At 50.3% G+C, this 21,309-nt stretch overlaps 1 protein-coding gene across 4 annotated transcripts; it reads left to right on the top strand.

The window, feature by feature from the left end:
* The first annotated feature begins 12,042 nt into the window (after window positions 1-12,042).
* On the top strand, window positions 12,043-21,090 carry SERHL2 (serine hydrolase like 2). Of its 4 annotated transcripts, none has more exons than XM_074577529.1 (12): window positions 12,043-12,137; window positions 13,628-13,862; window positions 13,934-14,047; window positions 15,144-15,185; window positions 15,907-15,926; window positions 16,133-16,207; window positions 17,156-17,265; window positions 17,540-17,619; window positions 17,946-17,980; window positions 18,752-18,828; window positions 19,665-19,758; window positions 20,075-21,088. In XM_074577529.1, exons 2-12 carry the CDS (start codon window positions 13,715-13,717, stop codon window positions 20,189-20,191), a joined length of 912 nt encoding a protein of 303 aa, XP_074433630.1. In that variant the 5' UTR covers window positions 12,043-12,137; window positions 13,628-13,714; the 3' UTR covers window positions 20,192-21,088. The 4 variants fall into 4 exon arrangements, with proteins under 4 accessions (XP_074433630.1, XP_074433654.1, XP_074433638.1 ...); XM_074577537.1 differs by having other exon boundaries at window positions 12,130-12,450; XM_074577543.1 differs by having other exon boundaries at window positions 12,130-12,772.
* The last annotated feature ends 219 nt before the right edge of the window (window positions 21,091-21,309 follow it).

Genomic DNA, 21,309 nt, shown 5'->3' with positions numbered 1-21,309 from the left:
GGGCACCCTGCGTGGCAGAGTAGCGTGCACTGGCGGAGCATGCCTAAAAACGACCGCTTTTGCCTCGGTGGGTCGAATGAAAATATTGGAAATCACGGAAAGAATGGGAAAACACACAAAAATGTTATGATGTAAAATATAAATAGCATGCCACATGGTGCATACCATAAGCATATTACTGTGCAAATACAATAGATGTAACAGGAGAAAAGATAAACTTTGGAATTCAGTGCAAACCCCACAGTTGTTAAAGGCCTAGCCTGCAATTAGGCTATGGCTTGATCGCACCATTGGAGCTCTCATTCACCCATAGACTTTCTCCAGGTCCTGCCTGTGTTCCCTGGTGCATGTGTGGCAGGTGAGTCGCCCTGCGGAAAACGCTGTGTGCAAGCAGCCAACGCAGGATATGCTCTGGCTGCTCTGCACCAGTCTAGTGATGCAAAGCAGCTGTCACTGCGGGTCCAGCAGCTGACTAAAAAGAGCTTTACAGCTGCTTTGCATTGCCAGGGAGCACGAAGCAGTCAGAAACACACCACTGAATCTGACCTGCAGCCCTTGCCAGAAGTTCCACTGAGTACTGAGACATCAGTCCTTGGTTGTTTTTTGTCTTTCAACCAAGCATGAAGATGCTGCTGACCACGGAAGAATTTCTGAACTTCCATAAGAGTCTGGGCAAAGCGCTTCATTCTTTGTCAGGGAGGCTTCAGTGGGAGGACCTGCCGCTGGAGCCCTAAATCACAGCAGAGACGAAGTGCTCATCTGCTCCATTTTTGGTTTTTAAGTAGGCTTGTCACACTTTTCTTTGTATTTTTGGATGACAGCTTCAAAAATATCCTGTGGTTTGCTTTACAGTTGCCTAGTAGGGAGTCCGTTTCCCTCTGTGGATATTTATAGCATTTATTGGGTGACTTCATAGGCTCTACCAGCCACCTTGCCTTAACATTAAACGGACTAGTCTAATTCTGCCTTTTATTCTTCCTCTTCATCTCTGCCTGCGAAAAGTAACAACCAGCCTTGCTGCTTGGAGATTGTTTGTGGGTCTCGCTCCTCTCTCTCTCTCTCATCCACTTGAAACTGTGACCTCACAGCAGTTACAGCTGGAGCATATTGCAGCAATCCTCTTCAGCAATAAAAGCTGGTGAGACATGTCATGATGGCACTGCTGACCACAATTTTCCAAAGTTGAGGCTTGACTCACAGGGCCCAAAATGTGTTCAGGACCAAGGCACCTCTGAGGTGGCTTCATTATAGGTGGAAAACACAAGGATGCTGAAGTAGTTTTGTGTCCTGCAACACAAAGGAGGAGATGGCGACCAAACCATGTTCAAGCACTGGCTTTGCTAGTGCTGCATTTCTTCCCTTGTAGCCTGAAACCAAGCCTGGATGTGTTTAAGGTGAAAAACAAACCATGCCTTTAGTGAATTTTCTTAAGAAGAATACAAGTAAATTCCCTAGAACCAAGCGACTCCCCACGCTCTCACCACTGGATTGATGTTTTTTTTCCCAACGGCTTCCAGCGTGCGGATGCGTGCCTGAAAGGCTGTGTGTAACGACAGTGAGGATGCAGGCAGGCTAATGGTCCTGCCATGAACAGTTCGCTTTGAACACTGCACACTGGTGCATCACTGGAGAAAGCTGGATCCATCCTAAAGACAGGGTTTCTGAGATGCTCAGCACGCTGATGACAGTGTGGAGAAGAACAACTCCCGAGAAGAGGCCAGAATTTGTTCTTAGAATTTACAAGTTTTATCCTACCTCTCATTTTCGCCTCTGCCTAAGGATACGTATACCCTCACTATCCCTGATACTAAAACTTTAAAAAACATTAAACAGGAAAGCATTAATTGATAGAGCTGCTGACAGAATGAACCATTTCCAGAGAGTTTTGTCTGAAGTCCAGCCGCTGAGGGCAGTAGGTCTGATTTCATTCTACCCTTGGATCATAGTTCTGCTTTGTGGCATTTCTCTGCTTGTTCCTCACCAGCCCCCAAGTCTTTGGTAAGTTCAAAGATGTTGATACCCAACAGACCATGAACCAGTAACACCCTAACAGCTTCGCTCCTTCTCAGCGTGTGGACTCCTCATGGCCTGCACAAGGTAGAAAGAGCCACAAGCTGCCTATTTGCCCCTGTCAGTTTGGGAGGTGTGGGAAGAAGAAAGGTATTTTGGGGCAGGCCACTGCAAACTGCTGAATCAAGATGGTTTTCTGGGAAAGCAAAAGGCATGCATTGCCCCAGAGGAAGGGAGAAGGTAATACGGTGAGGATAAGAACTGAGGTGGAGAGAATGTAGCACTGAAAACCTGCAGAAAAAAGGAAGAGAGGTGCAGAAAAAAGGAAGAGAGGTACAGAAAAGCAAAAGGAGAAGAACATAGAGGGCACGGGGGTGGGAAGATGGGTGAACACGTTAGATGTGTCAGTACTGCTTTGCCCTTCAGCCAGCAAAACTGTGAGTGGAAGCTCAGCTGGAGCTGGAGCATCATCTCCAGAGGACGACTGACCAATTATTTAGGGGCTCAGTACCTTACTGGGCCCCCAGCCAGACCCAAACGTGCTGTCACCCACCGGTGTGCACACTGGCTTTGTGTGCACAAGGGAGGTGAAACTTGCCTGGCGATGGAGCGATTCGATTACGGCCCAGACATAACTGAGGGGATTCCTGACAGGTGGTCAAATACGAAGGAAAGGAGAGAAGAAAGCATGGGGCAGGCCCTGGCATGAGAGGTGACGCGGGCAGTGCACGAGATTTTGTACAGAGAGGAGGATGGAAGGATGCTTGAGGTAGGAAATGACTGCCACGATCTCCTGATGTGCTGCGAGCCCAGCCTGAAAACAGTACAAAATGTACAACCTTTGACTGCATATGGTCTTAGGTGGTTTTTCCGTTTTGACCCTTCCTCCCTTTTTAGGTGGTCCCTCTCATAACTTTCAAAAAGCTTCCTTTTAGGAGATGCTAACAGCAAAGCATTAAGAAGAAGGAAAAAAACCCAAAAATAAACCAACAACAACACAAAAAGAGAAAGCCAGCAGGACAAAACCAACACACAAAAATCCCCCAGCCCCCCTTCCTCTGCCCCCCCCAGAAAAAACCCCCAAACAAAACCACCTTTCTGTGGTTTCAAGTGGAAGATGTATTAGTTCGACTCTTATGAGAAAAATTAGCACAAGTAGTGGCCCCTTTGCATGAAGCGGTGGCCAGGCCCCTCCTTCCCCTCCGAGAGCAGGGCTCTTCTCAGTAATGAAGAGAAACTGCTTTCCAGGAAAGCGAAGGTACAGGGGCTGCCCAGAGCGGAGTGACCTAGGGCGGCTGCGGGGAGCCCTGCACCGCTGCTTGCAGGCTGCCAACCTCCGGCGCCGAGCCGGTGCACTCCTGTACCGAGCGATATTGTGTGTCCCGGAGGGCTGGAGGGTGGGGAGCCACAGCCAGCTGTGCCAGGGGGCACCCCACACGCTGCCGCCCATGCACCTTCGTTCCAGTCTACAACACCCTCTGCTGTTCTGGCTTTCCCCCATGTCATGGTTTGAGCGACACAGGATTAATTTATCTTTCAGTAATTTTAATTTTCAGTAAGGTCTCTTCTAATGCTTGGGGAAACCGCATTTTTAGAAGACTCTAGTGTCTGAATTTGTGAAAATATCTACTTTATAGCCAGCTATGGCATGTGGGTTTCAAGGTCTCAGTGTTTTCAAGCTGTGGGGATGAGGAGGAGTGAGACCCAGGTACTTGACCCAGGCTGGCCAACGGGATTATTTCATGCCATGAACGTCACATTCAATATAAATTAGAAAGGTTGCTGAGGAGTTTCTCTCTCCCTTGATGGCTGCGATCCTGAGAACTCCTTGCCCGGGTGCTGGACCCCCGAGCCCTTCCCTTCCTCCCAAAGCCTTAGCACTCGCAGTGTCAGACATTTGCTGTCCACTGCTGGCAGTGCACAGCTCCCTACCAATATAATTGGCTGAGTATAATCCTTGTAGATTTTATACTGGTATCAGGATCAATATTGGTTCTTTAGTATTATTAATGTTAATTATTTAGTCTTATTCTATTAAATCTGTTTATATTCCAACCCTCGAGTTTCCTTGTTTTTTCCCCGATCCCCCTTCCCGGGTGGGGAGGGGTCATTGGGTGATAGAATAATTGTCTAAATGACAATTTAGGCAATTGTTGTGGGTTCCTCAAACCATAACACCCCACAACCATGGCAGACACCATGCTCACGTGCTTTGGCCTGCCTGCCAGGCAAGGTGGTTTCCATCGGGAGGGTGGGCGTCGCAGGGTGGCTGCGGTACTGGGCAGAGGCAGGTCGGTGGGACGGTGGGATGCTTTGGTTGGTAGCTCTTCAGGCTGCCGTATCGAGGAAGGGGCTTCCCAGTGCAAAGCAGGGCAGGTGGGCACAAGCGGCTCCCTTCCCTACAATCACACAAGCCCAAAAAGCTGACATTAAAATGTACCCAATCTTCTGCTTCGGGTTTTTATAATATGCACAGTTATTTCTGTGAGGACACAAGTTTAGAAACTCCTTGTATGTTTATTATTGCCAAATTAAAAAAAAAAAAAAAAAAGGGGGGGAAAAAAGGGAGGGCAGTTCTCACTCGTTGCCAGTGCAGTTATGGCTCCGAACATGTCCCTCGTTCACTTGAGGGAGGAAGACCCAGCAGTCAGTGACCTTCTAGGTTTTCAAAGAAAGCACCAGGCTGCATAGCCTGGAAGGTATTTAGGTCAGATTTAAGCAGCCGCAGAGAAAACAAACAGCCTTTTATAACTGTATGGCAAACCGCTCCCTCGCCTCTGCATCTGGCCTATATGTCAAACACCCTAGAGCTGTAACAGAGGATGATCCAGGACAAGGGAAAGGAGGTACCAGCCCGCTGCACCAATGGACCCTGGCGAGACCTCCCTGGGCTCTGTGGCCCCATAAATCTGTGACCACCTCAGCTAACTCCTCCTAATGTTGCTGCCCACCAGACGCAGAGGGAGGAGCTCGGTTAAGGATTTCATTGTGCCCCTGAGGCTTATTGCTTCTCCCTGTTATCCCACATTTTCAGGACGTGTTCCTGGAGTGCTGTCCAAAAGTGGTGGACCTTTCCTGGAGCCTTGCACTCAGAATTATTCACCCGGATCATGTAGCCTCAGCCCTGCCCATGCTTCCCCAGATTTGTTCCCCCACACTGAGATGAAAGGTGATGCTGAACCCCACTCAGATGACAGGCACCAAGTTCTAACCTATACCCACACACTTCAGTGGTTTCCCCAAAGCAAACAAAAACAGCCACAGAAGGCCACACTGAAGGAGTGTAGGGAGTGATCCAAGACACAGACCCCATTGCAGAAAGGTCCTAAGTCTAAGTCATTGCTGGACCTAGAAGCGGGGGCTTCCTCAGCTGAGGAAGCTGAGCCTCTAAACGAAGAACAACATAGAAGGCAAGAAGGGGTATAGCTATGGGCTATCATTTTGGGAGTGGTTGTAGCAGAAGCATTGCAGGCTGGTAGCATCTGACAGCGATTGCACTAGACTGATTTTCAGACTGGTTTGCTTTCCCGATGATTACAGGACAAAAGACTCTGTCACATTAATCATTGTTGCTTTGTTAAACGTCTTATCTTGATTCAAAAACTGCTGATGGTTGGGAAGCTGCCACCACCCTAAGTAAACTGCTCAAGTGCTTTACTACTTTCTCCATTTTAAAATGTATACCTCGTCTCTAGACTGCTCTTTCTTAGAATCATAGAATTGCTGAGGTTGGAAGGGACCTTTAAGATCATCAAGTCCAATCATTAACCTACCCTGACAAAAAAACACTTCTAAACCATGTCCCTAAGTACCACATCTACCCTTTTTTTAAACACCTCCAGGGATGGTGAATCCACCACCTCCCTGGGCAGCCTATTCCAATGTTTAATAACCCTTTCAGTGAAAAAATGTTTTCTAATATCCAATCTAAACCTCCCCTGACGTAACTTGAACCCGTTTCCTCTTGTCCTATCACTTGTCACCAGGGAGAAGAGGTCAGCCCTCATCTCTCTACAACCTCTTTTCAGGTAGTTGTAGAGAGTGATAAGGTCTCCCCTCAGCCTCCTGTACTCCAGGCTAAACACCACCAGCTCCCTCAGTTGTGCCACTGTTGGCACATTTGGCACATTTCTTGTACCATTGTTGGGCAGAGCAGCTAGTAGAGGAGCAAAGATTTAATCCTACATAAGTATATTTAGGTTTTGATCATATCATTCCTAAGCTCTCCTCTTCCATAAGATGTCTTCATACCCCTTAACAGTCCTTAGAGCTCTTGCAGGAAGCCTCTACAACTTGTTAACTTCCTCTTTGAATTGTAGATGTCAAAACTGGAAATTCTTTGACATCAGTAATCACATCCAGGGAATTAGCAGACGCAATATAATCTCATTACACCTGCTCCACATTCCCTGCCTATACATCCGAAGATGGAATTAGCCTTTCTGACTGCAGCGTTGTGCTGGGAGCTCACATTCAGCTGCTCCTACATCGTGAGTCAAGCCTTTGCCAGAGTCATTTCTTCCACAGACAGAGCTGCCAGACAAGAAGTGTGGCTCACGTTAAGTAACTTAACCATTGGTCTGTTTCAAAAACACACGTTATGCACTTGTACCAACTTTAACATTTTGACACTTGCTAACTAGTCAATTTTCAGTTCAATTACTGCAAAATTTGTTAATTTGGTATCATTCCAGTTTTTTAAAAATCGAAACACAATGTAAGACTGTATCACATTCCTTGCTGGAGCCATATTATGTCAACAGTTTTTACCTCTATCAGCCAAATCCAAAACCCAAACCTATAATTTACATCTCCCAAGTTACCAGCTCAGTTTTATGGATTCTTTTCCATAAACAGATGAGACTTGGCATTTACTAGAACTCTTCCCTTGTTTTTAAATCATCCTTGTATGTGTCGTTTCCTTATTCTGTCTGAGGTCAATAAGGAGCTGGTAGGCCTGTAATTACAAGGGTCAGATTACTTCTGGTTTTCACTATTATTTTGTCTCAGCCTATGGGGAATCTGCCAGATTTTCAAAGTGAAGGAAGGTTAAGTCTAGACAAGAGCTGGGGAGAAACTCCTCTCCTTCCCCTGCTGCTTCTCAATTAAATACATTAAAATAGGTGCTTACTCCAACAGTATGTACGGATTTTGTAGAAAGCTGGAGAGTAGCTTGCCGCGCTACTTAACCAAAACAGGCCCAGGGGATGGGAACCAGCAGAGACTCCTGAATCTGTCCAAAATAGAAAATGCTTTCTGATTAAGGAGGAAATGGAAAGCTGAGACAGGAAAGAGTTTATTTGTATGATGGGTGCTCATATATAATTTATATGCAATAAATGTTTCTAGCTATTTCATTAGTTGCAAATAAAGTGATACAAATGGGCACCACTTGCAGCTGATGCATGGTGTGTGCCTGGGGCTGCTTCCAGCTGAATGGCGGTGGTTCACGTGGGGATGATTTAACATTCCTGCAGCCCCACTATCCAAATTATGCTGCAGGTTAATCCCCGGAGCAGATGCACGCCACTTTTTCAACCATTCATAGCTTGCCTTGTTAACTTAAACTGCCAAAGATTTCCATTTAACCTATCACATTTGCCCCAGAGTGTGGTGGGTAAAGAGCCGGCATCTATTTGTCTCTCCCACCTTCTGCAGGGCTGGAGAGCTCTGGGACAAGGAGCACAACAGGCACGTGCCTGGAGCAAAGGGAGAGAAACCACCTTCAGCCATCACAGCATTTTTTGAGCTTAGTATGTCAGCAGCTATTTCAGGCATCAGATGCTCATTCACATCAGTGAAAATCAACAGGAGATTAGGGAAAACCAAAAGAAAAGTACACCACATGAGGTACTTGGATGGGTCTGCAGCTGTTGAGCAGTGCCTGGGATGGCAAGACCTCTCAGGCTGCAGGACATTCACATCCTACCTCAACTCTTCCCACATGGGCAGCTCATTTAAACCCTTGTGACTCCCTGAGACCATCCCCAAGGCAAGCAAGGTTTGTGGATGGAGCTCAAAGGAGGGAGATGTCCAATAGGAAATGTCCGCAGAGTGGAGATCCTGGTGGTTCATCCCCAATGGGGCCCCATGCTCTGGGGAGGTGGGGGCTTCCCTGTGGTCATTAAGTGCCTGTCTGCTCCTGCCAACCCCACTGTGGGCTGCCCAAGCAGTGCCCGCACCCAACACCAACAGCTCCGCACTCACCAGATTTCCCATGTCTGCTTGCAGGGATCCTTCCCCTGCTCTGGGCTGCTGGAGCAGGGAAGGACCTGGTCCCTGTCCCAGAGCAGGAACTGCTCTGCAGGCCCCAACAGCACCCCAGACCTGCCTGCTGCCCACAAACCCAAAGCCTGGGAGGCAGCATGCTGGGGCTGGTTATGGGATACATTTTGCCCTGTGATCACTTTTATTTTCCTCTCCACTGTAGATTGCAGCATATGCTCAAAATGTGGGGCTCTATATAGAAGTATATCCTCTATATATCCTCTGGAAGAAATCAGTTAAGCTAGCAATGGCATGCTTTTTCACTTGTACAACTGCACAAGAGAGTTTGGGGTACAGGGGTATTACTAATAAATCACCATAAATAGATCAATATGTCAGTATTTCAGTGCTTGAATCCAACTAGCTATGGGGAATTTGTCCCTCGGTAGCAATCAATCTGCTGTACTTAAAGTTTCCTCACCAGATCTACAGCTAGCACAAACCGATCAATGCTGTTCCAAGTCAGCAGAGCATAACAGCTTTGCATGTCCCAGTGTTCACCATTGCAAGTCTCCTCCTCCTTTGCAAGGACACAGGGGTTAAATTATCCTTTGCCAAGTACCTGGGATATCTCTAACATCCCAGTTCTTAAGCAGCCTTTCTTACCACCAGGCCAGTGCAGCCCAGCCAACACCCCAGCACCTTGCCAAGTGGAGTCTAATTTAGTCCTCCACAGGCAGCAATCCACTGCGCTACTCTGCAGCATTTCTTAGAAGTAGATGCAGCAAAATTAATTTTGTGAGCCATCCAGATTTTGTCATGGGTCCTGCATAGGGCCCTCCTCCTGGGGGGTGGTTTACCAGGCAGGGTGTGGAGAGATATGCAGTCTTGTAAGATGCTGGGCTTTCAGAGGGATAAGTAGCATTGTTAGAGAAGACATGAGGGACCTGGAGAAGATTTCCACCATCTGTCTTTGGCTTATAGGATGACAGTCCTGCTGCTGAGGGAGGGTCTGGGGCTCTATCCCAGTGCAACCTTCTCCATTTGGAGCTCTCTCCCACATCACCCATCGCTGGTGATTTCTGTGAGAAATTTTTCCTTTCCATGAGGTCCCTGCTGATGGAGCCTCCTACCAGAAGTGATGTGGGACGCAAGTCACAAGAGTCAGAATTCACTCAAGGACGCATCCTTCTCACCCAAGACCCACAGGTCATTTGTGTTACCCAAAGCAAAGAGAGCCCAGATCCTACTGGCTGCTGGACTGGGGGAGAGGGTCCAAGACCTGTAAGTGGTGATACACATACTACCAGGGAAAGCCTTTACAGTGAGATCCCAGGGTTATCCCAAACAAGGCTTGTGCCTGAAAACTGGTATTAAGAACAGGTCAGGGTTGCCAGATAAATTTGGTAACTACCATCTATCTACAACCTCTGTCCAGAGCTCTAGGCTGTTGACAAGCTCCCTGGGACAAGCTCTCAGCATGTAATGCTCAGAGGATGTTGCTTGTGGGTACAAGTTCTGAGAGGTGAAGTTCCCCATGCCCTAGGGCCATGTGGCAGCCAAGGCCTGAGGACCCTGGAAGATACCCTGTGCTATACTTGCATGGCTGGCTGGACAATGCCACCACCTTTGATGGGTTCATTCCACTGGTCCCCAGAGGTGGGTCTGGCTTGCAAGGATGGGCTATGTCATGCATCAGGTCTGCATGCCTGATGCTCTCTCCTTTTCAGTTTGCAGTTAAGTGGCAATGGATTTTCCTGGCCATGGCCTATTGTCCCACCAATGTGCAAGGGATCCACATTACTCCTGCTCCTGACACAGGGTCCTCTTTCTCAAAAGCCACGCCATAGACATAACTGCAATTCCAGCATTCCCTGCCTAACAATTACACTGTTTTCTGGTGGCTTGTCATGAAGAAATCCCATCAATTCACAGGAAGACCCTGCCCTCCATAACAGCAGCAGCAACTGATTATTGAGTGCATTTTACAAATCTGTGTTCTACCAAAAAAAAAAGGCTGTCTCTTGCTTTTCATCTTTTGTATCAGACACCCACCTCTGGCAGTTGTAGGAAAGAAGCTGTAGATGGTACTGCGGCCTCTCTCCCTCTGCGTGGTTCCCCACTGCTTGTGGTCTGCTTTCCTGCTCCTCCTTCATGGAAGCCTAAGAAAAAGCAATACACTGGACTTTCCAAACCTATAAGAATTCATGTTCTGATTTCCTTTCTAATGGCCTACCTGGAGGGGAGGTTGTGAGCTGCATAGTGCTCTCATTTCTTCTCTGTGATGGGTCCCCAAGGTTACCTTTCAACTGCTGTGGTGCAGAGACTATCTTGCCAGGATGAGTTTGAACTAGGCAGGAGAAACGGGGCTATAAGCTTCTACGCTGGTTTCTTTCAAGCTTGCAGGCTGTTCTGAAAATGTATTGTGTAATTTAGGAGACTGATGTGCTGAACTGAGCAGAGAGTTTTCAATTACCAATATAAAAATGACTCCCTAAGAACAGACATTCATTCTGTTCTCTCCAACTGTTCCAGCAAGGCGTCCCACTGCTTGCAGCAACGTTTGACTTTGCTTCCTCTGACTGCTGAGTCCTTGACTGAAGGGGAATGGTTGTGGTCTGCATTAGGCCTGGTATACCCTGACTGCTGGAGGGAATGCGAGGCACCAGCAAGCACCCAGGCATTGACTTTCTCGAAGCCTAGTCTATACAGCCACCCCCTTTCTGGGCAACTAACAAGGAAAACTGTGTAGAAACCTCTCTGGCTGAGAGGGGTCTGTTTTTGCAGAGGAGGAGTGGAGCGACTGAGGCAGTGCTGCCTGCCGCAGTGCTGTCTACTGCTGCAGCTTGGCCCCGCAGTAGAGTCAGTTCACTGCAATGGGTCACAGTATGGGAGAGTGACTTTCGCCCCTGGAGCAACGCGATTCCAGCAAGTGCTGGAGTTCAGAAGAGTTTCTCCATCAGAGAGCGACAGAAGTTCAGCACTGGTGTCAAGCACTGAGCCTGTTTGATGTCGCTGCGATGCTCCTGGGTCACAGTTAAAACATCTCACACTGTGATGCTGCAGTGCAGGCGGTTTCCATTATCAGTAGTGTGTCTTCTGGAGGTAGACAGGGACACAGCCGTACCTCCATGACTGCGACTCCTCACAGGTCCCCATCATGCCCAGCAGGATGATCACAGCTTCAGACCCCATGGACATCATTAACTCCTCTTTACTCTTACAGAGCCCCATCTGAACACAGGCGCCGTGCAGAGAAGGACTGACAGAACCGTCCACCCATCCTAACAGCTTGTGGGGCTCTGCACAAGCCACTGGCTACCTCCCCACAGCTTCTCCCTGCCCCAGGCACCCAGAGGAGAGCTTGCAAGAGCTGGGTCGGACCAAAGGCTCCAGGACCAGCTGGAAGAGGTGGAGGCTGCCATGGTTTTACCTGTTTGCTCAGGTGAGAGGCTTCAGGGTCTGGAGAAGGGGGCAGGCTGGGTTGCTGTGACTGGGGGAAGAGCCAGGCCAGGAGGAAAGCAAGAGGGAGCGGTGCTGTGGAGGGCTGTGCGTTTGCCAGGATGGTCCCTCGCTGCAGGGCCAAGGGTGGGGAATGGTGGGGAACCGTCAAGTCGTCGCCAGGCAGGGGGGAGGCCGCGCTGCCGTGCCACCACCCGCCCGCCACCCCGTTTCCCAGCTGGACCCCCGGAGCCGTGAGGTGCTGAGGGAAGACAAAGATGGCGGCATCACGCCCCCCGCTCCCCCCCATCGCCTCCCTCGGGCCGTGGCAGCCCCGGGCCGGCGGAGCGGCAGGAGGCGGAGGCCCGGGGCGCCCCGGGAGGCGGGGAGCAGGGCGGTGCAGCCGGCCCGGCCCGCCCCGCCGCCGGGCAGCGTCCTCCTGCTGCGGCCTTGCTCTGCCGTCCCGGCCAGACAGAGCGGTAGGAGGGGGCCGGGGCGCGGCGTGCGGGCAGCGCGGGGAGCAGGGCCGGGGCGGCCGCGGCCCTCCGTGGGCCGCTCTCGTCGCCGGACAAGGGTCGGTCCCCGGGCAAACCCTCCTCCGGGGCCGGGAGCAGGTGTCCCAGCGCGCCCTGAGGCGGAAGACCCGGGTGCAGCGGCCCTTTCTGCCTGCCCGAGGGGGCCCCCACCCCGGAACCGGGAGGGTACCCCCGGGGCCGGAGCCCCACTGTGCCCTGGCATGGCGGGCCCAGGGAGGGCAAACAGGCTCTGCCGGGAGCCCAGGTCGTCAGGCAGGTCCGTGAGGAAGGGGCAGGTCCATGGTCACGCCAGGAAGTCAGTGCAGGGTTGCCAGGATCAGGCCCGGTGAGGGCAGCCAGGGACAGACAGAGTGAGGTCGGCAGCCAGGCACATGATCCCCAAGGTTATGGCATCGCTGATGGAGAGCAACACACCTGGTCCTGGGCTGAGCTTAAATAGGCTCATGGGCAGGAGGGAAAGATGTAGGGGAGGCCCCAGGTGTGGCTGAGTGGGACCATTAGGGCCTTTAAGTGCTCTCAGGGCCCTGACAGCAGCCTTTCCTCTCAGCCCACCCCCGCTGTCCTCACACCTTACAGAGGTATGGGCTCAGGAGGGACTTGCTGTAGAGTGATTTAATTGCTGTGGGGTCTCAGGGGGATATTTAAGGGAGCAGAGACCCGAGACAAGTCATTGGGAAGGGGATATGGCATGAGAGAGCTGGGAATAGTTGGGCTGCCCGTGAGGGGCCCCAGGGGTCAGAGGGGCTTGGGGGTAAAGGGGAGATATTCAGACCATCCCTGGAAGATCCCCAAAGGCTGGGTAGTACTGGGGGGTTCACTCGGGAGCCTGGGCTTGACTAAAGGTCATACGTAAGCTCAGTGATTGCCAGGGAGATTGGCAGGGATGAGACAGGCTGGAGGTGGGGCAGCAGGTTATGGACCTGTATCCCATGCAGGGTCCCTGTCCCTGAGGGGTGCACGGAAGGGTGACAGCAGTGACCTGCTGTGTGGCATGTAGCCAGCTGCTCTCTCAAAGGTGCCGACTGGTGGTGTGAAAGAGGAGAAGCACCAAGGTAAAAGAGGAGAAGGTGGTAACAGTCTGATAGTGGAGGCAGCATCCTTATTCTCAAAATAGTCTTTTTGGTCCAGGACAGGTGTCTGGCTTACTGCAGCTAGCTGGGGGAATTCTGCATGGTTCCCTCTTGTCAGATCTGCGCCTGCTGGTCGGATTGCAGCTGCTGCGGAGACACAGAGAGGAGGCTTTCTCCTCCTGCGTAGGGAAAGCTTGTTTCTTCCTAGGAGCTTCGCTAGTACGTGCTGGGAGAAGGATTCCCCAAACAGGCAGGCAGGGATGGCAGCTTGGGATGTTGAATGGGGAGCTATAAATCAGCAAGCTGCTAATTAAGACCACAGGAGGCTGGTGAGTTACTAAAGACCTGTATTACTCTTTTCAGAGCTCTGGGCCATTAACAAGATCCCTGGGACCTACTCCGAGCACGTGGCTCTCCAGGGACATCACTTGTGAGCACTTTATTTTGGGCATGTTCTCAGAGTTGAAGTTCCCTGTGCCCTGGGGCCACGTGGCAGCCAAGGCCTGGGGACCCTCAGATGGACACCCTGTGCTGTGCTTGCATGGCTGGCTGGACAACGCCAACACCTTTGACAAACTCATTCCACTGCTCCCCAGAGGTAGGCCTGGCTCATCAGGTTGATTCTGGTTGCGTTGCAGGGCTGCGTATCTGATACTCTCTCCCTTTCAGATTGCTATTACGTGGCAATGGATTTTTCTGGCCATGGCTTGTCATCCCACCGACCTGCAGGCTCCCCCTACCATTTTCTAGATTACGTGACTGATGTGCGCCGGGTGGCAGCAGGTGGGTAGTTGAAGGAACCCTTGAGGGGATATTTGTGCAGGGGCTGCTATATTGCTCCTTGGAAGAAGCAGGCAGTATTTACTGCCAGGAGAGGGGTCAGTTCCCTCTGCTTCTCCCCAGCCTGATGTTAGCTGGTGCTTTGTGACCGTAGGCTGAATAAACATCCCTCTTTCTCACTATTTTGTGAGAGGAAGAAACAGGAAGCCCTGGGAAGCAAGTGTTTCTATGCTAAAAAGCAGTAGTGGCAAAATGGTGGATGCAACTCAATAGTTCTGCCAGACTTGACGTTTTGTAAGCAGGCAGTGACCTCTAACCAGTGTTAGGTGTAAGTGGGAGATTCTTCTGGTTCTCCCTCATGACAGCTTGCTGTTTGCTTTAGTTTCACACAAAGAAGTCTGAATGCCAAGGTTTCTTGGGCTCCTAATAACTCCTGAACTAACTGTCCATCCGTATGCTGATCTTGGCGAAGGCTGTGGCAGGTGCAGTTTTGCATCCCTCATTCAGTATATAAAAGCCTCTAGAAGTTCTTTGACGTGCCAGAGAGTAAAATACATCTTTCAGTGAAGTATATTTCAGATGGGTAGCACTGATGAAGCAGTATTTTCCCATAAGCATTTCAGAGTGCCCTAAAAATGGACTGAAGAGCCTGATGCACTAAATGTTGCGGAGAGCTTTCACTTGTAATAATCATACTTTCCTGAAGGCAGTGGACGTGGCTCTGTGTCCTCATGGCTCTTATGAAATGCCTTGCAGCAGGATGCTCTGTCAAGGTCTCTCTCTTCCAGCAGATGCTGCCCGGTCAGGCTCCTCTGCTTCTTGCCAGTCTTGTGTTTGGCAATGAATGGGAATTTGCTGTAGTTTGCAATACAGAGAGAGCTTCAGAGCTGCGTGACTTAACTACCAAGGATGTGAGGTGGTGGATGCTCTTTTTCTTTAAAACTGGTGTACTTATCCACCTTGTTTCTGGATTAGAAAGTAAATTAAGCAGTGCAAAAGCCCTCCTGGGAGAGGGGGCGCATGTTGGTGGAGAAGCAGAAAGATGCTGCTGCTGTGGTTTCTAATGCAGCACTGTCTGTTTTTGTCTGTTGCCACTTAGCCTTGCAGTGGAGACGGTTCACCCTGATGGGTCACAGTATGGGTAAGTGACTCTTGTCCTTGTAAGCTGTGAGATTCTGAAAATAGGAGTAGATAATTAACTTACAAGACACGCTGCTGGGAGCTGGGTTGGAATATTTATTATATTGTGTCAAGTACCAGGTTCCTGCGTGAATGATAAAAAAATCTGTGCCCTTTTTTGAAATGTCTCTGCTTTCACGACCCTGTAGTACAAACAGTGGTAACTCTTGCTGTGGGCCTTTCCCCCACCACCAGGAAGAAACAGTGATGGGCAAAGAGGGGTGGTCTGCAGCAGGAGAACTTGCAGCAGGCCTTCCTGCCTAGTCCCCAAAAGGTCACAAAGCCTGGGGAGAGCAGGGCCTTTCCCGGTGGGTCATGGAGCTTGCTGAGGGAACCAGACTCCAGGCGCTATCCCTTTATGCATGGGATGCTTTGCCACGATGTGGGTTTTGCTCCCCAGGCCCGCTGTGGCCACAGCTCAGTACCTGCACACTGTACTGTTTTAACTAGTAACTCCTCCCTGGTCTTCGCTGTCTGAAAGGGAGATAGGGAGGCGCAGGATGAGGAGTCCAGCTGGCCAATAGCCCTGCTCTCTGCCTGCTGAAAAAGCTTTACTCTGTAGCTGGGTCTTTGTCCCTTGGTACAGCATGCATTTGTGCTTCTAAGGCAGCTCCTGCTGTGGGGGAGTTTCTGTGACTGAGGGATGTCCAGTGCATAACTGAGCACACTTCTTCCCTTTGCAGGTGGGGCTGTAGCAGGAATGGTGAGTAAAGCATCTTTTCTTCTTGGGGGTTTGTGATTTCTGCAGCTGGAACAACAAATGTGAGAGGAATGAAGGGACAGACTGTTAGGGACTTGGATCTCAGGGGAGGAGAGGCCCTGCCCTGCCCCCCTCTCCAGTGTAGCAGGATGAAAACATCACTCAATGCTCAGCTTTTCTCTTTCTCATATTGTTTCATCTCTCCTCAGTTCTGTTTCCTTTATCCTGAGATGGTGGACAAGCTGATCCTGCTGGAAAATCTTGGCTTTCTGCTAGCTCCAGAGGTTAGATTTCATGTGTCCTTCCCCTCCCTTTTCAAAATAAAGAATAAGTGGTTTTTTTCTTTCCTTCATTCGTTCAGAGAAAGCACTGATGTGACCAGTTTCTGGCGGGTCAGACAAGTCTCAGTGCTCTTCCTTTTGGCAGACACAGATCTGCTCGTTGTTGCGTGGACTGAGGTCCCTACTTAGGGTGGCCCTTGGGGGACACTTGGTAGTGCTTCGCATCCTGCAGTCCCTTAGCACCTGAATTCACTTGTCTGTGGCAGGCCCTTATACAAAGGGAACTGGAACTTCTGTCCAAGCAACTGCCAGCTAAGGTTGTCCTTTTACCCACAGCTTGTTGGGTGACCTGGGTGCCAGGCTGGTGGATTTCTTTTTCTGTTTCTGACAGGACACAAAGCTACATATCCAACCTGCCATCATCGCTACCAGATCCTGGGGCTTTGGTTGGCAGAAGTAGGACAGAAGCCCAGCGTCAGAGAGACAAAAGATACCAGATTTCCCTTGTTCTTTTGGACAGTTGTCCTCAACTCAAAAGTGAGGTAGAAAGAATTGTAGGGGTAAAAAGTTAGTAAGTTCTTTACAGCAGTGCTTAGCTTTCTGTTACTGTGAGTTGCCCAGAGAAGTTGTGGATGCCTCATCCTTGTAAGTATTCAAAGACCAGGCTGGATAAGGCTGAGCAACCTGATCTAGTGGAAGGTGTCCCTGCCAAGAGCAGGGGGGTTGGAACAAGATGATCTTAAGGTCCCTTCAGGATTCTATGATTCTGTTCCTACCTTGCTTTTTAAGTATTGCTGTTCCCTTTTCTTCAGAACTGGGCATTTTTAACATGACATCCGTAACTGCTTCTGAGGGATGCTGAATGGTAAAATACCCTCTTCTACCCTCTGATAAGGTGTAAAACGATTCAGAAGAGAGGTTACTCCTGTTCCTTGCCTCTTTTTGTTTCAGGACACTGAGGCATGGCTGAAATCAAAACGGATGGTGATCGACAGATTACTAAGTTTAGAGGCAAAGCAGCAAACTCCCAAAGCGCATAGCCCCGAAGCAGCATTGCAGAGGTGGGTTCCCATCTGTCCTCTTATTTTGCTGTCTACCGTCACCTTCAACAGAGTTACAGCTGCTTGGACCAGAAGGGCAAACTGTCCCTGTACTTCCCTTTCAAATCCTTCTCTGGAATTTCAGCAAGACCTTTCGCTTCTGCTGCCAGAAGCTGCTGCTTCTTCCTGCTCTTTTCTGAAGCAGCCTGAGAGCTCCCTGTCACCTTGTCATGCCATTTTCACTTCGCTTCCTCCCTTTTCCAGCAGAACAATCTCTCTGCCATGTCTCCCCCAGGCTTTTAGAAGCAAACAGACATCTGACAGCAGAGGGTGGGGCAATCCTACTGCAGCGAGGAGCAACTGAGACACCCGCTGGTAAGGGGCTGCTTGGAGACAGGGCTCGTCACAGTGCTGGGCCAAGGCTGGGTGTGGGAAGGGAGCGGTGCCAACAGCCATTGTCTTCCACAGGGTACAGGGTGCTCTAGCTACAAGTTTATGCATCTTGAATGGGATTAATTAGGTCTGGAGGCAGAAGAAATCAAAATCTTCATGGCTGAAGAAATCAAAAAAAGGGAAAAATCTGAATTAATCCTATTCCTCTCATCTCATGAAGTCTTGGGCAGACCCCAAAGGTGAGGAGAAGGAGAGCAACTCCTGCTCCTGTGAGACATGAAAACCTTCTCTTATTTTTTTCATTCCAGGGCTGGTGTATAACAGAGACATGAGAGCCCGTACGGTGAGCATTGCTCTTCTGATGTGCCCCCTGCCCAGAGAACTTCTGAGCCCAGAGAACTCAAGAGATACTGGAGGCCCACTCACTGAGCCCAGGCCCTGCTTCCACCCCACTGTTTACTTTCTGCTTCCCTAATTCCCACATCTCTTTTGAATGTTGCTGTTAAAAGAGCCTGCACTTGATCATTAACTGACTCAGCTTACAGAGTCACTGGAAAATGTTACAGATTTTTTTTTTAGCAGTTCCTCTGCCCCAGGGCCTCCTGGACACATTTTCCTGCCATTATAACTCTTCAGGCAGTAGGTGGATGGATGCTTTAGGTCTGCTTCTTCGTCAGGTCACTCAGCATAAGAAGGGGAGTGTGGAGCAAAGTTCTTGTGTTTGATATTTTTATAGCTCTGTGCCAGTTTTGAGCAAGTAGGGCCTCCTCTACCTGTGCTACTGCCAGACTATGAAAGCCAGAGTAGCGTACTGTCTCCTTTTTAGTAAGAGGATTTTTAAAGCTTTTCTCTGCTATGAGATCATTCCCATATGTGCTGCATCCCAGCAGGCAGCCTTGTTGGCAGCCCTGAAACGCAGCTGGACAGAAGGAGGCTTTGCGGAGCCAGCTACTCTTGTGCACAGCCTGGCCGCCTGTCATGTCCCAGCTCGGCAGCTTCGGGGCCACAGACGCTTCTGCCTTCAGAGCAACTAGTGTGACAGGGGTCAGGGACACCCTCTGCCCCCAGCTGCTGTCTCTGACCTTTGGCGCTCTCTCTGTCTTTGCACCTGCAGCAGAGTCGAGAGTCCTTCACAGTGGAGCAGTGCGTGAAGCTCCTGCAGAAGATTCAGGACCGTGTTCTCATCATTGTGTGAGTGAGGCACAAGCCAAACCAACCCTCACTGCCTCCCTGCAGCACATGTGAAAAGCATTTCCCCGTTCCCCACCACTGCCCTGGGCTGGGCAGGCTCCTGGAGCAGGCGGAGAGCCACTGGCACATCCTCCTCCCGGCTTGGCACTGCATTTTTGGGCTATGCCTCCCTGGTGCAAGGCTGTCTGAGGAAATGCCCAACTGCCCTGTCCTCCCCACGCTGCTGTCCCACGACTTTTTGTCCCTTGGCACTGCAGCGAGGGACCATCCTGGCAAACGCACAGCCCTCCCCAGCACTGCACCCTCTTGCTTTCCTTCTGGCCTGGCTCTTCCCCCAGTCACAGCAACCCAGCCTGCCCCCTTCTCCAGACCCTGAAGCCTCTCACCTGAGCAAACAGCTGAAACCATGGCAGCCTCCACCTCCTGGAGCCCCTGGCCAGCATGGAGTGGGGAGAGGGACAGAGGGGAGATGCAGAAGCTGGCTGGCTGGAAAAAGTTAAGACCAAAGGACAGGGTGGGTGCAGGGAGTGATGTACTCTGACCAATTAAGGAGACACCTTGGGGGGATAATATTTAACTTGTCTTCACTCTGATATTACTAGGCAGTCACCCAAGATTTTAAACAGATAGTTTGATACAAAATGGCTGTTTGGCCAAGCTGTGAGATGCTCCTCTGGGTACCACCTATGACCCTGTAACCCTGCTGTTTATGAGCAGCCTGGAAAGAGCAGTTGGGTCTGTCCCCCCACTGTTTTGGGGACACTGCTTCTGCCCAGGACAGCAGCAAAGACAAAGTCATACCGTGTGCTGTACTGAGCCTTGCTGTTGCTTTTCAGAGCACAAGATGGACTCTTGGTACCGCACAAGCTACACAGCAGAAATCACTTTGTGAAAGCCCTAAGGGAGGCATTTGAGTCTACCCTCAAAGAGGTGAGAGCAAACTCCATCCTTGCATCTCCACTCTACGTGCCACCAACCTGAGAGCAGCATCTGGGAAGCAGCTCACCTTGGTGGACACCCCCACTAGGTGATCTGTCCTCAATGGTACAGCCCTCACACCAGGGGAAGCCAACTTTACCCCTGCTGCCCCAGTCCCAAGTCAGTACTGCCCTCTGGACCCAGCTCTTCCCTAGTCCTCTCATCCCTGTCCTGCCTCACCCCCACCACGCGAGTGCCACACAACAAGCACAGCTTACCTGAGGGAACACTTCCCTGGTCCACATCTTCTTGTGTCCTCTTCCTCCAGCACATCCAGCTAGTAGAGGTACCTGGGAGTCATTTTGTGCACCTGAACGAGCCCGAGGTGGTGTCTGGCATCATCAGCAACTTCCTGACAGCGCAGAACACCAGAGCCAGGCTCTAGGAAGAAGGGTCACTGCTGCAGCAATCCAGGAGAACAGGGACCTAAAAAGCAGGCTCTGGAGGAATTGTCACCATTCCTGCCTCACATCCAACATCAGTTTTGTGATATCCTTCTGTAAGCTTAGCTCACTGCAGGGTGGAAGCAGGTCTGATAGGGGTTCCCTGGAGGAGAGCTCAGCAAAATATCTCAGCTGTCAAAGTGAAAAGGAATCCTTCCTCCACTCCCAGCTCTGTGAGTACAGGGATAAGAGGCCCAGAGCGGCCTTCCCCTTGCTTGGTCCTAAATTGCACCCTGAAATGCAGGAGCAGCAGCAACACCAGCTGTAGCATTGCAGGAGGCTCATCTCGCCTCCTCCCTGAGGATGGTGTAACCAGTCTCCTCCCAGGGTTAGACCTACTGAAAAAAAACCAGGAAAGCATTCTGCTTCTCTGCTTACTTCCACGGGTGCCTGAGCTCAGAGGGCCTCAGTGTCTCTGTTGTACTGTGAGAGCTGCTGCTTGTTTAAAAAGTCAGCTTAAATAAGAGCTCACCTGGGCACAGAAGGCCATTTTAATGAACTCCTAGGGAATGAGTCACTAATCCCCTTGCTGAAGCAGCTGGGAGAACTACTAATAATGGAAAAGTTGGCAGAGATGATTTCTGTCCTTCTAAATAAAGATTAATCTCCCAGTGTTAAGTCTGTCTTCTTGACTGTATAGGAGAACGAACCTCCTTTCTTTTGGGATGCTCACCCAAGCAGATAAAACACCAGTCTTAGGAGGCAGGGATTTTTACATGCATTCTGCTCTAGATAACGGCATATTAATGATCCATCTGCCTCCTAGTTAAATTAATGCAAAAAGCCAAATAAAGCAAGCAGGCCTGGCAGTCTCCCCATGCAAGGGAAACTGCATTTGCAGTGGATTTTCTAGGGGAGGGTAGATCCATTTTAACCCAGCTCTGTGGAATTTACCAGCGTTTCCACCTTACGTTCATGGTCACATCCGTATTGAGGCTGCAGGATGTAAAATAAATGTCTAGAAGCCTGGGGGTGGGTGGTTTGCAGCCACTTTCTGATTAGAGTGCAGTAGGGTGAACAATCACCACGTCCAAGGCTGCAGAAACGTTATATGGGCAGT

The sequence above is a fragment of the Larus michahellis genome, chromosome 1 (assembly GCF_964199755.1).
Source record: "Larus michahellis chromosome 1, bLarMic1.1, whole genome shotgun sequence".
NCBI lineage: Eukaryota > Metazoa > Chordata > Aves > Charadriiformes > Laridae > Larus > Larus michahellis.
The sequence above is the reverse complement of the archived record's forward strand: the minus strand, read 5'-3'. Positions and strand labels throughout refer to the sequence as shown.